Raw genomic sequence first — 17,027 nt, 5'->3', positions numbered from 1 at the left:
TGTGTGTTAATTGTTCCTCTGGGCTGTGAAGTTTCGCAGAATCGAGACTGGCTCTTAGATGAGTGTAATGAGCAGATGGTCTTGTTGTTTTGACTCATCTAAATATTTATTCAGTAACTCTTTGTAGTTTTTTTTGAAATTGTTGATGCTGGGGATTAAGTCCAGAGCCCTGTGCATGCTAAGCCTGCGCTTAGCTGTATGTATACTCCAGCGGGTAACCCATAGCTTACAGTGTTTGCTGTGCACCAGGTGCTGAGCTCGGCTGCCTCGGAACTCAGGGCTTGGACGCGTTAGGCAAAGGTTCGTTCTCTTGGAATATAGTGGTAGGGAAATATATTAAAATGTGTTCTTACAAGAAGGATACGAGGGGGCTGCAGTGGGGGCCCACACCAGGGCGGCTTAATATTTCCGACCTCTTAACATCACATTCTTGTGGAAAATTAGAGAAACATGATTCATCTCCCCAAAGTGCCTCATTTGTGTGTTGAGTGTGGAAATGTCAGTATTGAAGGCAAATATCTGTCAGTTGTCTAGTGTTTTAAAGTAGATTCTGAACTTTAGAAAAAAATGAAGTGTATGTAGGCACCAAGCAGCGCGGTGTAGGGAAAGGGTAGGCTTCAGGTGCGGCCTGTAAACGTGGGTCCTGAGGGTGTCCCACACAAGATGAGATACCCGTAGGTTATATGTCATTCTGTTAACCAAAATCTAATAACAGCGGGGGAAATGCCATTTTTCTTTTTTCTTTTTTAACTGAAAAGTTATAATAATCATTCACTTAGGTTTTGGTCGCTTTTCAGAAATTCCTTCAAATACTGTATTATGGTATTTCTGCAGCGTCTTTCATCAGTGATGCTCATAGGCCTAGCTTGGCCTTTAGGATAGAGACCAACTTGCTTGTAGAAGCTGCGCTTAGCTCGTGGGAGAGTACTGGTCCTGCTTCTGTTGTGGCAAATAATTTCCTTTTGCTTCCTGTCAGATGGTTATGGAACAAGGCGATTGGCTGATTGGAGGAGACCTTCAGGTCCTCGACCGCATTTACTGGGGTGATGGCCTTGACCAGTATCGTCTTACTCCTACCGAGCTCAAGCAGAAGTTTAAAGACATGAATGCTGGTAAGAAGCTGGCCTGTTCGCCTAGTATGAGGCTCCTTGGCGTTCCAGAGGTTTCCTGACACTATCAAATTTATAGAGAAGGGCGCTAACTAAAGGTGCCTGAGGCAGTGGAATAGACAGAAAAGCGGCAATCAGCCAGGCCTCTGTAGGTTTTTTTGTATTTTGATACCTTCTTAGAATTTTGTTTTTATTTTTGTTTTCTATTTTTCGAGATAGGGTTTCCCTGTAGCTTTGGAGCCTGTTCTGGAACTTGCTTTGTAGACCAGCTTGACCTTGAACTCACAGAGATCCACCTGCCTCTGCCTCCCAAGTGTTGGGAATGAATGCGTGTGCCACCACAGCCTGCTTTTCTTAGAAGTTGATATGACATTTTGCATATGGTGTGAAAGATAGATGTTCATAGCACATTGGCTGTTTATTATAAAACTCACATGTTAAAGCTGAGCAGAACTATGTAAGAGAATTTATCAGAACTGCTCTCACGCCAGGGGTGTCTCATGGAACAAATGATGGAGCAATGCCACCTTACCGTGTCTATTCCATTAACCTGCATTTGTTGTGTGTCTGTCTGCTCCTGTGCCGAGTGCTGAGGCTCAAAAGTCAACACGAGAAGGGACTTTTCTGGGTAAAGAAGACATTGAGCAGCAGCAGGATGAAGCTGTTTCACGAGTAGTCTGGGAGCACCTCCAGAGCTCTCATCATTCTGGGTTGGGGTGAAGGGGAGCACCTCCAGAGCTCTCATCATTCTGGGTTGGGGTGAAGGGGAGCACCTCCAGAGCTCTCATCATTCTGGGTTGGGGTGAAGGGGAGCACCTACAATGCTCTCATCATTCTGGGTTGGGGTGAAGGGGAGCACCTACAGTGCTGTCATCATTCTGGATTGTGATGAAGGGGAGCATTGTGTTTGGAATTGCTGAGGTGCTATTCTCCGCAGCCTTGTACTCCAAGCGCCCCAGGACAGCATCTTCTCACCATGTGCGCTGCATGGGTGTTGGTAAATGATATGTTTCCGTGTGGACCAGACATTTCTGCCCGTGTGCCTCGGAAATTGAAGGTGCTTTGGTGACAAGAGCATTTCCTTAGACTTGGCCAGACTGATAAGAGGTTAAGTGTTCTGCCATTGTTACTGTCGTCTGTGTCAACCACCAGCAGAGGTGGCAGGGCCCTAAGCCCCAATGCTGCTCCTTAATGCTTTCTGTGAGGATGCCTGGATGCAGCGGGAGGGGTGAGTGAACGTGGTGTGAGCAGTGCGGAATGGATGGTGAAAGACTCAGCTCTCCCTGAGAGCCTGCAGCCTCTGTCCCAGATGACAAGAGAGCGGTGGGGACAGGAGAGCCCCCCACAACCCCAGCAGTCATCTTGGCTTCAGATTGTTTAGAGTCCTAAATAACATCCAAGATAACATCCTGTCTGACCATTTGGTTGTTTCATACTTATTTTCCTTTGTAAGGCTCATTGGCAGTTGGTGAGTACACTTATGGAACCTAATACATAAAGTTTAATTTATTTATTTGAAATAGGGTCTCACAGTGGCTCTGGCTGGTCTGAAACTCACAAAGATTTGCCTGCCTCTGCCTCCCAAGTGCCTTATAATGGTCAGGGTTTTATTTTAAAAATTGAAATGAGATCAGTTGAGATCTGTGAATAGCACCGGGCACACAGCAGGAGAATAAGTTTCTGTGCGGCTAGGCTGAAGCTAGGCTGCCTGCATTGGTGTGAAGGTTAGAGAAGGGGTATCTGTTTACTCCTTAGTTGAGCCCGCTGCACTTGGTTGGAATTTGAAGTCATATGACAATAAGGTAGTGTAGACATGGAATCTTCTGATGTCCACACCCTGCCCAATGATTCTGCTCAGCCTGCCTCATTCATTATTCATTCGCATTTCCTGTTTGGTTCCTTCAGTTGCAGGATAGGACCTCCCTGTGTCTCTGAACTTCTCTGTGAATTTGGAGCAGATACTTGGTGTATTAGTCAGGGTTCTCTAGAGAAATGGAACTTACAGAATGAATCAATCTATCTATCTATCTATCTATCTATCTATCTATCTATCCATCCATCTATCGTCTAAAGGGGATTTATTAGAATGGTTTATGGGCTGTGGTCCAGCTAGTTTGACAATGACTGCCTACCAGTGGAAGTTCCAGGAATCCAGTAGTTGTTCAGTCAGTGGAGAGTGGAATCTTAGTTAATTCTAGATACAGTCAGTTGACGAGAATCCCCATCACCGTGGTTTAACATCTGGTGACTTCTGAGTGTTACACGCAATGGCAGGCCGACTGCGGCTTCACTTCCTGCTTTCAGACACACCGGAACTCATCTGACACGCGCAACAGTGGCTTGCGATTCCCTTAGATAATACGAGATTCACGGAGCCATGAAGGCTGCCTCTCGCCATTGCCCTTTAAAGGAGAGAAACAGCTTCCAGGAAAAAAAAAAAGTCCTTTTTGACAAGAAACTGTATTATCACCAAGAAAGAAAAAGAAAGAAACCATTTGCCTGCCATTTTCCCATCCGGGTGCTGTCAGTGAGGACGGAGTCTTTGGAGTTCTTGCAGCCATTCTGTGTTCATGAGAATCCCAAATACGTGTTCTGTGTTGACTTTGTCATTTATCTCCAGACTTCATATTAAAGAGATACTATATATTTAAATTATTTAAGACATTTCTAGTTGGGCCTTTTATTCATAATCAGTAATAATAGGTAGGGCATTTCATTTCCTCCCTTCCTCCATCCCTCCCTCCTGATTCTGGTGGTGAACAGAAACACATTTAGAACTTTTTTGAGACCTCTTAATTTGTTTTTGCCAAAATCTGAATTCGTATCTTGAATCGATGTTAGTCAATTATTTGGCTCTGTTGAGACATCTTATCATGGGATTATTGTTCATAATTAGAGACTTTACTACTCCATCTGTTTTGTGCTCTTCCTGAGCCAAACATTTTAAGTCATTTAGGGAACTTGTTGCATAATGAATGATTGCGACTTTGTTTAAAGTAGCCGAGAGCCAGTTATTAGCCTTACATCAAACGAGGAAGATTTGTGGTGTTATTTTGTTTCCTTTTCCATTTTAGACCAAGGCAAATAAGCAACAGACCAAGGGAGTTTACTGGGCAGCTCTTGTTTACTCATTAGGAAGCCAGTGACAACCGGCCTGCGTGCCGATGTGTTCAAGAGAGAGAAAGCAGGAGTAGTCCCCATTTTCATCTGCCGTGTGGCCATGCCTCTGTTTGCTCCTCTCCACTTTATCTTAAGTGTGTCTGTGACCTGTGTAGAGTGTTGTCCTGTGAACATGGATGGGACAGTTCAGTGTTGGAGTCCTTTTTGTAGCTGGGAGGATTGAGATTTCCCTGTTGCCTGAATTGTTAATCAGGAGGTGAGCTGTTTACTAACAGTGGGTTCTTGGAATCCAGATGATTGACTGACTGGGCAGCCTACAGAGAAGGAGGGATTTCACTGGGCAGCCTATGAGTCTGTTAAGTTCACATTCTTCCTTCAGGCCAGCGTGGTGCTGCACAGTTTGGGTCTGTCCACAAGGGCTTTTGTTGAGCTGTTGAATTACAGGCTGCTTTAAAGATGCATAGAAATGTTAGAAGGACATCTCAGGCAAAGTTGAGGGCAATAGAGGAGGTTGGTGAGGGAGTGAAGTTAGTGTGTTTGCTTATGCTAACAGCAATGAGCTAGAGATGAAGAAACCAGCTGAAGAAAATCCCTTTCTGGCAGATTCTGCCTGCAAGCAGAAGCACCCTTGGATAGAGTCTAAAGTTAATGAAATAAACATGGAAAAAGAGATGGGTGTAGCTATGGGAACCCACAAGTGCTGGGAGATTGAACTGGCAACATCAAGTAGGGGCAGGAAGCAATGCCTTGCCTGCCTGCCTGCCTGCCTGCCTCCCTCCCTCCCTCCCTCCCTCCCTCCCTCCCTCCCGTTTCCTGAGATGCTCTCACTCTATAGCTAGGCTGGCTTTGGGATGGTATTCTTCTGTCCCAGCCTCCTGTGCACTGAGATTCCAGGTATGAGCCGTGTGCCCAGCAGGGATTTGCATAGGAGACAGTGCTGTGAGATAGTGCTGTAGGGCGATACAGTGAGATGCTGTGTGTGGGGCTCTGTGAGGAGGCGCACAGGTCATCGTTCTGTGAGGAGTTGCTGTGGGCATGGTGGGCTTGGCTGTGAGATAGCCGTGTGAGAGGCCCGGTGAGGGCTAATGTAGGTGTGGTATGGAGGCATTACGGGTTGGCAAGGCTCCTCCAGATGTTTCTTCCTAATCCTCTGGTTGCCAGCTGGAGCCTTCTGTCCTTGACCCAGGAGCTTGGTGCCTCTCCCCAGTAAGTCCTGGAGGAGCCTGTGTATCTTGGCCAGACAGCAGAGACAGGTGTGGAGAGTAAGCACACAGAGACCAGTCAGCGAAAGAGCTGCCTACCCAACAGCTTGAGACTGGCAGTTTCTTGTTACTATGCTTCACGGTGTGAGAGTACGAGCTTGTGAAAATTGGTGGCCCATATATGTGCATTAACCCGGGCGCCCCATTACTGTTTTATCGATCCCTCCCTAGTTCTAATCAATATATGTGTGCTTACCCAGGCACCCTGTCACTGCTTTACTGATCCCTCCTGATGACAGTCCTGATGGCAGAGGGACGATCCTTCCTGTCCCTTCACAAAGACCCTCTTGAAGAGCCCCGACTCCCTGCATGATCTGTCAGCTGCGGACTCTGGTCCACGCTGTCTCGTTGGGCTGCTATGATGGTTTAGGGAAAACAAGCAATGCCCGTTCTTTGAGTTTGGGGTGGTTAAAGTGGCAGTTAGTAGCCTTTTTCCGGTGGTGTGTGGACACTTACTGAGAAGAGAAGAAAAAGCAGAAGTTGTGTCTGTGGGTCCCGCTTGGGGCTGGGAGTGAAGCATGGGCCCAAGAACTCTGAGGAAGAATGCTGGCATTTGGGAAGACTTTTCCTGCTCATTGTCTCGTTCATTCACTCAGTCATTCATTCCTTCACCCAGTCAGTCTCTCCCCTTCTCCCCTCCCTTCTTCTCCCTCCTCTTCCCCTCCCTCCCTCACTGACTGCCATTGTCTTTGGTCACTCAGCTGGAGCAGAGCTTGGTCCTTCTAGCTCTTGCAGTAGGTCCTGCCAGTTCCCGCTGCCCATGCCAATCGATGGGTTATCACGTGACCTGTGCTATACACACCCAGGAGCTGCTGCTGTTTTCACCATCAGGAAATGCTGACAATGTCCTTTACTTTCTTAGCAGTGAAACACAGCTCGAAAAGGGCCTTCTCTGCTCTCCTCTTCCCCCTTCACCTGTGAAAGGAAAGGGCTCCAGTTTCCCTTGCTTCTTACCATGTTGCCTCTTGGCCTGGTGGGGGCGTCCCGAGCGCAGGGAAGGAGAGCTTGCCACACTGCGCCGTCCTTTACACAGACAGCTTTACGTAGGAGTTTGGGAAGGAGGGGAGGAATGGACTGGGTGGGGCTGGGGTTGAGACAGTGATGCCCACGGTGGGAAGACAGAATGTAAACTGAGTACTGAGATGATTTAGCGATGCCTATAGTGATGAGCTGGGAATCAGGCGGTAGAGATATGGCTGAGATACCACATAGTAATGGAGTACCTCTGATGGTGGAGTGTGGGCAGTTCCTGAGTGAGCATGGCAGTAGGGCGGCACACAGCCCGGCAGTGAGTCCTGCTGCTCCAGGTGCAGTGAGAAACGGGGTTAGGCCCAGCGGAGTCTGACATGTCATGTTTGATTATGGTTGTGTAAAAATTAATTAGGAGACTAGGCATAACCAAGCATGAACCCCAAAGACAGCAATACTGAAATAGTCTATGTACGGACACTCCTCCCTCAAGTTCTCTGCAGTGGCTCCTGCCTTTTATTTTAAAGAGGGCTTAGGTAAGAGGCTGGTGAGTTTAGAAGCCCAGGGCTCTGTGTGACATTTGGGCTGCAAAGGCCGTGGTAGACGTTCACACAGAGACAGAAAGCAGGGCACCATTGGCATTTGGCAAGATGCTCATGCTCACTGGGTGGCAGAGCAGGAAGAAACCAGTTGGCTGGGTGAATGCAGCCCAGCAGTTTCACATGGAAGTGAAGAAAGAGGCCATGTTCTGCTCCTTCATCACGTCCGCTCCACACTGTCAGCGCCCGTCTTTCCAAGCAGTTCTAATCCTTCCCTGCAGGACTCGAAAGAACTGGGTGTCATTAACCACACCCTTGCTCTTTCCTTCTCCGAATAAACTGCTGACTCCCGAGGCACGGGAGCCCCACCGTTACCCCACTGTTCAGGGCTTGTCTGAACTGGAGCTTTCTTCTGTTTGCACCCTCCCTGTCCCTGTCCGCTGCGTGGTCAGACTGCAGAGGGAGAACAGTCAGTGCAGACCCATGTGGACAGATGCTGGTGTCTAAGCACATGCGCGGGAGAAGGCGAGCTGGAGCGTTCTAGACGCGAGATTAGATACCGGTCTCCAAAGCTAGGGGGCAGGATGGGAGATGGGCACAAGACAGCAGGAGTTGACTCTTGGGTGATGTTGGGGCACTAAGAGGCAGGTGGAGAGGTGATCTGAGCTTGGGGCCAAGTTTTGCTGAAATAACCAATTTGCAAGTCCAGCCTAGTACCCTTGGCACTTGTAACCTCATCACGGTGTGCAGGGTGTATATGGTCTATGAGGTGAACTGGCCCTAGGGGACACATTGATTAAGAAAGGAGATAAACTGGAACTGTTGGCAGAGTTCTGTTTTATGTGGAAATGCGTCCAGCAGTTTTATCTCTAGTGTCTGTACCCCCTTCCTTCCTGTGTCAAACTTGTACAGTCTCACTGGGCCAGTTCTCTACTGAATGTCACAGGCTGCTTCACGTTCCATTCCTAGCCCTTGCTTGGTACCAGCATCCTTTCCAAGAAGCTTTCAGAATATTATGTGATTGTCCTGTACTGGGGTTTACATCCAGCTATGTGCCCTCCATCTTTGACAGGATAGATGATTTTATGTTCACATCCCCTCTGGAGAGCAGGAATGCCGCCACACATTTCCTCCTAGCTGGAATTTTACTTTACTTCTTCCTGTCCTGACTTATTCTGTGAGCTAGCTGGCACGCTAAGTCTGGCAGTCACATGTACTGGTAGATAGCCAGAGATAGCCAGGCTAAGGGTCCAGGTGCTGTCCCCAGACACATTTGCACTGTGGCATTTGGGTCGAGCGGTTACAACAGAGCCCCGTGGCTTGCAAAGCCCCGAATGCCTTCAAGGCTTCTTAGTGGTCAAATTTGCTTTCATATACGATCAGGAGTCTCCTGGTAAACTTTGCAGAAGTGAGGGTTGTGGAACTGGATCTAAAAGCAGCTCTGCTTCAGATCCCCCACACGTGTCTTCTCTTTTAAAGCATGTTGTTACAGGACTTTAAATCATATGCAGAGATCACAGTGCACTGAGTCCCTGTGTTCTGACTCAGCTTCAGCGCTGCCTCTTGAGTCGTTCTCCTCTCTTCTCTGCCACTACTTCACCTCTTCGAATGCCCTCATCACATTCCGAATCAGAGCTCAGTTCTCATGCCATTTCATCGAAATACATCGCATATTGCTTTAGCAGTAAAGGCTTCCAAAGCACAGCCCTGGCACCACTGTTTCTCCCTGAGAAATACCAGCTTAAGACTATCAGATGTTTAGTGTCCAAACTTCTAGTATCGTCATTAGAAACAGGAAAAGATAACGATAGTATTTCAAACATTGAGTATTAAGGGATATGACAAAACCAAACACCCACATCCTAGTCATTTGTAACAGCTTTCTGCACTTCTGTCGTGGCGATAGAGGGGTCAGATTGAAGATGATGTCCACTGTGAAAGGTGGGATGGGAGGCTCCAAAGAGAGTTATACTGCTCTTCAAAGTGACTTGCGTTTGGTTCCCAGCACCCAGGTTGGGTGTTCAGAGATCAGTTCACAACTGCCTTAATTAATTTCAGCTCTTAGGAAATCCAGCATCTCTGGTTTCTGAGGGCATCTGTATTCATGTGCATATCCCCTGCACAGACATACACATACTTAAAAATAATGAAGGGGAATAATTTTTATTTTTAGTAAAAGTAAAAATGAATAAAAGTAAGCAAATTAGAGTTTCTGAGTCAAGTTATCATGGCAGGCGATGTGGCAGGTGCTGGGGTGATGGCAGGTGCTGGGGTGATGGCAGGTGGTGGGTGACGTGGCAGGTGGTGGGTGACGTGGCAGGTGGTGGGGTGATGTGGCAGGTGGTGGGGTGATGGCAGGTGGTGGGTGACGTGGCAGGTGGTGGGTGACGTGGCAGGTGGTGGGGTGATGTGGCAGGTGCTGGGGTGATGGCAGGTGGTGGGTGACGTGGCAGGTGGTGGGGTGATGTGGCAGGTGGTGGGGTGATGGCAGGTGGTGGGGTGACGTGGCAGGTGGTGGGTGACGTGGCAGGTGGTGGGGTGATGTGGCAGGTGGTGGGGTGATGGCAGGTGGTGGGTGACGTGGCAGGTGGTGGGATGATAGCAGGTGGTGGGATGATAGCAGGTGGTGGGGTGACGTGGCAGGTGGTGGGTGACGTGGCAGGTGGTGGGGTGATGTGGCAGGTGGTGGGGTGATGGCAGGTGGTGGGTGACGTGGCAGGTGGTGGGATGATAGCAGGTGGTGGGGTGACGTGGCAGGTGGTGGGTGACGTGGCAGGTGGTGGGGTGATGGCAGGTGGTGGGTGACGTGGCAGGTGGTGGGGTGACGTGGCAGGTGGTGGGTGACGTGGCAGGTGGTGGGGTGATGTGGCAGGTGGTGGGTGACGTGGCAGGTGGTGGGGTGATGGCAGGTGGTGGGGTGATGTGGCAGGTGGTGGGGTGATGTGGCAGGTGGTGGGGTGATGGCAGGTGGTGGGTGACGTGGCAGGTGGTGGGGTGATGTGGCAGGTGATGGGCGACAGGGCAGGTGGTGGGTGGTATTACAGGTGCTCAGAGAACTGTGAAAACCGCTCCTGTGCCAGGGCAATTCTTCTGTTCTATGAAATTACTTTATAACCCAAGGAACCGTGGTTTCTTTTTTCTTTATTTTATTTTATTAAGCTCTACATTTTTCTCTGCTCTCCTCCCTGCCTTTCCTCTTCCATTCAACCTTCTCCCATGGTCCCCACGCTCCCAGTTTACTCAGGAGATCTTGTCTTTTCTACTTCCCATGTAAATTAGATCCATGTATGTCTCTTAGGGTCCTCATTGTTGTCTAGGTTCTTTGGGATTTTGATTTGTGGGCTGGTTTTCGTTGCTTTATGTTTAAAAACCACTTATAAGTGAGTACATATGATAATTGTCTTTCTGGGTCTGGGTTACCTCACTCAGTATGATGATTTCTAGCTCCATACATTTGCCTGCAAATTTCAAGATGTCATTATTTCAAGGATGACCCGGGTCTCTTTCTGTGATTAACTCTCCAGGCCCTTGCCCGAGACTGGCTAACTGTCCCACAGTGCAGTTGCCACACTACAGGCATAGCACTGCAGTACACGGAGTAGCACGAATGATACAGATGTTGACTGTCCTGGAATAAGCAGTCAGCAGTCTGTGGCTTTACCCATTTGGGATTCTGAGCTTGCATGTTTGTTACTTGTAGCCCTCGTCAGGAAAGAATGGCTTGTCCCACGCAGGGTGATGCTGGAAACTCCTAACCCTGGAAATTCTCTTTTCAGATGCTGTCTTTGCATTTCAGTTGCGCAACCCAGTGCACAACGGGCATGCTTTGTTAATGCAGGACACCCACAAGCAGCTTCTAGAGAGGGGCTACCGGCGCCCCGTCCTGCTCCTCCATCCCCTTGGTGGCTGGACGAAGGATGACGATGTCCCATTGATGTGGCGTATGAAGCAGCATGCTGCAGTGCTGGAGGAGGGCATCTTGAATCCTGAGACAACGGTGGTGGCCATCTTTCCATCTCCTATGATGTATGCTGGGCCAACTGAGGTAGGCTGCTTTTAGGATATCAGTGCAGTGCCAGAGTCACTCTTGGGAACATTATAGCATCACCAGTTGACATACTGACCTTTCTTTGATGACTAGTTGTGTTCCAAACATTGAGTAGAGTGCTCCTCTGCTGTTGGGAATGTCCTCTAATGCTGCCCCCTGATGGAGGAAGGTCATTGGCTAATAAAGGCACTGCCCTGGCCCATTTTATTGGTTAGAGGATAGGTGGGAGGAGTAAACAGAACAAAATGCTGGGAGGAAGAGGAAGTGAGCTCAGAGACTCCACAGCTCTGCTCTCGGGAGCAGACGCCTCAGGGAGACGCCATACTCCCAGCTCCCAGGCAGACACACGCCATGAAGCTTGACCCAGGATGGACTAGGCTAAAATCTTCCCGGTAAGACCGGTGCTCACCGATTATTAGAGATGGGTTGATCGGGATATCAGAATTAGCCAGTAAGGGCTAGGGCAGAAGGGCCAGGCAGTGTTTAAATGAATACAGTTTGTGTGTTGTTATTTCGGGCATAAGCTAGCCGAGCGGGCGGCTGGGGTGCTGGGGTGCTGGGAAAGAGGCCCCGCCGCCACCTATTACTTCAGCCCCCTGTGGGCTTCCAGTCATCAGGAAGGTTGGGAGAGGTTTCTTTGAGTCTTTATGGTTCTTAATCCCAGCTGCGAGGAAGACACGGCAGCAAGAACAGTGGAGCGGTGTACAGCTGTTTTGTATCCACCAGCCAAGGTCCAGACATGGCTAGAACAACGCTGATATTGTTCTTTCAATGGAGTCCTGGAGCAGGGGGCAGAGCAGTGTGACATTTGCTTTTTCTAAATTTTTCAAGAGCCGAAGAGGCTCCATTGTGTCAGCCAGCTGTTTTCACTGTAGCAAACACCTGAGGTAACTAATCAGCTTATGAAGAGACAAGGTTTATTTGGCTCATGATTTGAGCGCTTCAGTACATAACTGGTTGGCCTTGTTGCTTTTGGGCTTGTAATAAAGATGGCACATCGGGGTGGGAGTGAATGGCAGAACAGAGTGTTTGCATTGTGGTCTGCCAGTGAAAGGAAGAGGAAGGGGCCGGAGTGCCACTTTCTGTCAAGGACGGGACCCTATGACCTCCCTCCCTTCAGTCCCGTCTCTTAGAGGTCTCACCACCTCCCAGGAGTCCCAGTACGTGTACCTTTAGTGTAACTTTGCAGAACCAAATGATTGTTTTGTCCCTGGTCCCAATGGCATTCTTGTACATGTGTCCATCTGAGTGTGAACTGCATTAATTATTTTAGGAAAGTGTCCAGCAAGACAGTCATTTCCCCAAAAGATTATATTTTTAGCTTTGTATCTGCGTGTGTCTGTGAGGTTGTGTGCGTGCACATGAGTACAGGCATCTGTGGAGGAGGCTAGTGGCATTGGATCCCCTGGGAGGTGGTGTTTCAGGCAGTAGTCAGCCACCCAACATGTGTTCTGGAAACCAGACTTAGGTCTTTGAGTCTTCTGGAAGAGCCGTATTGGTTCTTAACTTCTGACCTTCATGGAGACAATCTTCCCGGTTCTTTTGTGAAGGACTGGGACGTGATTGAATGAGGAAGTAAAATTGCTTCCTGATAGGAGGGCAGGGTTTTGGAATTCTGCCCGTGGTCAAATGGAATGTTAGATCTTTTTATATTCGTGCGTAAAGATGATGGAAATTAGGTTTCAGTTTCAGGGTAGAGTAGAGTAGGCTTTCAAAATTTATTTGCTGAATGAGTTAATAAATCAGCTGAGTGACCTCAGAAGTGGTGAGTGGGAAATTCCTAGCCAGCTTCTTGTGTTTTCAAGATAAAAACGGAATGCACTTTATTTCCGCACCATTTCATCCTTCCCGTAGAGGAAGATGAATACACTTAGATTTATCTGAGAGTCAAACTCATTTTTAAAAAGATCCAAGTAATTTAGTGAAACAAACTCTTTCCAACATTTTAAAAGCGAATACAAGCATTTGACTATTTAGGATGGAGCTTATGAATCTTTATTGGAGCTTCGTTAATGGGGCTGAATTCTCTGTTACCTCTTTATGCAAGAAAAGCAGACAAACAGAACCACAGGCTAAAAGATGAAAATGTGATTGCCTCTTCGTTTGGACCCTGTTCACTAGTACACTGCCACACTGTATGCGTTAACAGCCCTGCTGCTCGCCTTTCTGTGGGTGTAAGGTGTTGGTTAGGATCGGCCAGCGATGGCCTTGGTGTTCACCGTATTCTTCCCTGACTTCTATCTAGTTCCTGCATTTCACATTTTGTTCAGCAGTTCCTCTAGTTGGTACTTACCACCGCTCTGGAGGCTGTAGGGCCTGGGAGAATGGAGCCAATATGTGAGGCGGACTGCCCCAGACAGTTTATACGCTGAGGGTTAAGAAAGGCCACCTGAGTTAAGCTCTCACGAGTTCAAGCTGTGTACAGTCACAAGGACGAGCCACACATGGCAAAAACATGTTTTTCCATAGCGGCATGAAAGGATAGTCAAACATTTAATTGAAAAATAACAGCAAGCAGTAATGAGCAATCGGAAGTAAATTCACTGTTATCCGCTACACCTGGGAGGAGCACGAAAACGTATTCCAAGAGCGTTCCCCTGGTTTGGAGAAACTGAGATCCCACAACCCTTGTCTTGTTTTCTTGGAGTGCTTCCACAAGCACTCAGAGTTCTCCTTAGAATACTTTGTTTCTGGACCAGATAACACTAACCTCATCACTTTAAGCCAGTCCTTTGACTTGAGTTTCTCTAGGATGTTATCAGTGTGAGAATAACCCAAATGATGTTCGGGCAGTGTGCTGGCTAGTCTTTTGTCAACTTGACACAAGCTGTCGTCATTTGGGAAGAGGCACACTTGCTTAAGAAAATTCTGCTACAAGATTGGCCTGTAGCAAACCTATGGAACATTTTCTTGATTTATGATGGATGTGGGAGGGTCTAACTCACCATGTGATGGTGGTCCTCTGTGTTACAAAAAAACAGGATGAGCAAGCTTCGGTAAGCTGACACCCTTCATGATCTCTGCATCAGCTCCTGCCTCCAGGTTCCAGCCTAGAGTTCTTGTCCTGACTTCCCTGGATGATGGGTGTAATGGCGTAAATGAATGCAGACAGATTGTAAATATATATATATATAGCTTTAATGTAGAAATAGATTTACAGAACCACCGTTCCCGCGGAGACCAGGAAAGCAGAAGCAACGGCTGGGAGCACAATTACCAATTTATAGGCAAACATTAGCCCGAGGCGAACACGCCCCCAAGGGGTGGGACTTATCCCTACATCTCCCCTTTTTGTCTAAATAAGACAGAACCAAACCAAATACAACTATATACAATAACAACAAATAATAAATATAACAAACAATATTGAGAACAAAAGCTTTGCTAAACATTCTATCTCAAGGAGTCCAAATAATGTAGAGAGTAACTACAATTATATAATCTTCAACTCCGTCAAAGATCTGAGAAGGGAATAAACACTACTCAACAAACGAGATATATCCAAAATGTGCAACAATTGACAGAGACAACTGACTACCTGGGCAATTACCTAAAGTCTCGTTTGCAATGTTGAGTCAACCAATTTTGGCTAAGGCCTAACATAACTGACATACCATTATTAAAGGCAAGGAACTTTTCAAAACTATCTTACCCTGTCTTGGCAGGATATGACAGTCTTGTTTTATCCATTGATGCACGCTCTGTATCTCTGTCAGTGGTTGAGGTATGGGCATTTCTTTGCCCAAAGGCCAGTTCTGCCAAATAGAAAGGCTCCAGGTGGAGTGTCTTTGGTGCTCAACATTTTCTCGGGAATAGAGCGGTGTTGCCAGGAGCAATAGTGTCTCACTATCACGAAACTCTGAGTTAGATTAAAGGCCATTTTCTACAGCTCTTTGAAGAGGTTGAAGATTATCTATCTATACTGAGTATAATCTCTATATATCTAGAGAACCTGATTAGTCTGATTATAAATGACAAACTTAGATGACTATTTATCTATATAATTCTCAATATCTATCTAACTTAAAGACTAAGACAATAAACAACTGTGTAACAAATGAGGATAATGACCTCCAAATATAAACACTGTACAAATATACATTGCAATATGGTAAATACATGTCAATACACAAACATTATATAAGTATCTTAATCAGAGGTAGAAATGTACACTGCAATATGGTAAATATATACAATATATATTTATCAATACAATATATGTCAATACATAAAAAATGTTTTAAACAGAGATAGAAACATGGATGCATACAATAGTCAATATAATTTAACTTTGTATCAATATACAAGAATGGATACCAATATATTTGTCTAAAAGCAGTAACTCACAATTATAAATCTATTATCCCATCATTCCCTCTCTTTTTTTTTCTTCAAAATGATCCCTGAGCTTATAAAATTCCTCCCCCAATCTCCCAACCCCTAAATGATGTCCCTAAACCCAGGGGTAAATTTTACTGGGAGAGGGGACGTCGTCCTCTAGAATTACTTCCAGCTTCATGGGGGCGACGTTCTTTCTGGGGGATCCTGTGAAAGTAAAATGATGGCTAAATGTCAAGATCAATGTCTTTTAAAATTGCAAATAGTCTCTGAGTATTTTGTGGAGGTCTGGCCAGAATGTTGTACAAGATGTGCACCATTTCAGCTAACCAAGTTGGGATCGTCTTGTGCAGCTGGTATCCAAAACAGGTCTTGTAGTAGCGCTATCAGTATCATGATGTCATATCAACCAGGTAGAGTTGTTGTTGTGGGGCCCCATCTTCTTCCTGGAAACTTCAAATGTCACTTCAGGAAAAACTCATTGTTCATTGTGAAAAACTTAAACATTAATCATATAGACATACATATATATATATTCAGTGAAAGGCATGATAGATATATTCAATGAAAAGTATGATAGATATGGAGAAAAGCAAAGATGTTTTCTAAACTCATATTTCTTTCTGTCCCATATCATGGCTCTTGACATGAGACAGAAACTCTAGAAACTCTGGGTTTTTCTCTTATTAACAGGCTTGGAATTGGAGAGGGACTGAGCCAGAGTCCAACTTCAAAACCAGCTCTACATATTTATAAAGAAATGTTTAATAAGACATATATATAACATTAATACTTACAAAAATGTGTCCATCCATCAGTAATTAAATATTCAGGGTCCCTTAATTTCTTTGAAGATGAGTATTTTCCCATGGAGCTAAGAAAAGAACCCTGCCCCCAACCTGTCTGTATTTTTTACCATTAGTATGCTCACCATCCTTGTGAATGAATTGCTATTTATCTTTTCCAAGTGGCTTCTCTTCTTCAAACCGAACCTTTATTAATTTTGACGGTATCCACAATTTTTCCTCACCTGTGGAGATAAGAGCAAAACCCCTTCTCCAACGTAGCACATCTCCTGGCTTCCATTGTGAGGTCAGCACATCCTTGAAATAAACTGGTTGATTTAGTTCAGTAGACTTTTCCATTATCCAAAGTCTTTCTGCAGCCGTTGTTCCCTTCTCATTAGCGTTGAGAAAATTCAAGGTTAACAAAGCATTATGTAACCTATTTCTGGGGGTGTTTTCCACCCCTTTCTGTTTGTTCAACATATCCTTTATAGTTCGATTTGATCTTTCTATGACTGCTTGACCTGTAGGATTGTATGGTATACCTGTAACATGCTTGATATTGTAATAATCAAAAAAACCGTTTCATTTTCCTAGAGACATAAGCAGGACCATTATCCGTCTTTATTTGTGTAGGTATACCCATGATAGCCATGACTTCTAATAAATGAGTGATTACTGAATCAGCTTTTTCTGAACTTAAAGCAGTTGCCCACTGAAAGCCTGAATAAGTGTCAATGGTGTGATGAACATATTTTAATTTGCCAAATTCTGCAAAGTGGAACACATCCATCTGCCAGATTTCATTTCTTTGGGTGCCCTTTGGATTAGCCCCTGCAGGCAGTGGCGTTTGGTTA

General features: G+C 46.2%; 1 protein-coding gene across 1 annotated transcript in view; it reads left to right on the top strand.

Moving 5' to 3' along the window:
* Nucleotides 1-17,027, top strand: part of Papss1 (3'-phosphoadenosine 5'-phosphosulfate synthase 1) — a 77,632-nt gene that overhangs the window by 37,978 nt on the left and 22,627 nt on the right. The window contains exons 9-10 of the mRNA XM_041649171.1: nucleotides 977-1,112; nucleotides 10,776-11,044. Coding sequence (XP_041505105.1) covers nucleotides 977-1,112; nucleotides 10,776-11,044 — 405 coding nt within the window. The remainder of the gene's footprint in view (nucleotides 1-976; nucleotides 1,113-10,775; nucleotides 11,045-17,027) is intronic.

This window comes from Microtus oregoni, unplaced genomic scaffold (assembly GCF_018167655.1).
Source record: "Microtus oregoni isolate MIOR12 unplaced genomic scaffold, Mior012 000000F_ref0000247, whole genome shotgun sequence".
Lineage (NCBI taxonomy): Eukaryota > Metazoa > Chordata > Mammalia > Rodentia > Cricetidae > Microtus > Microtus oregoni.
The sequence above is the reverse complement of the archived record's forward strand: the minus strand, read 5'-3'. Positions and strand labels throughout refer to the sequence as shown.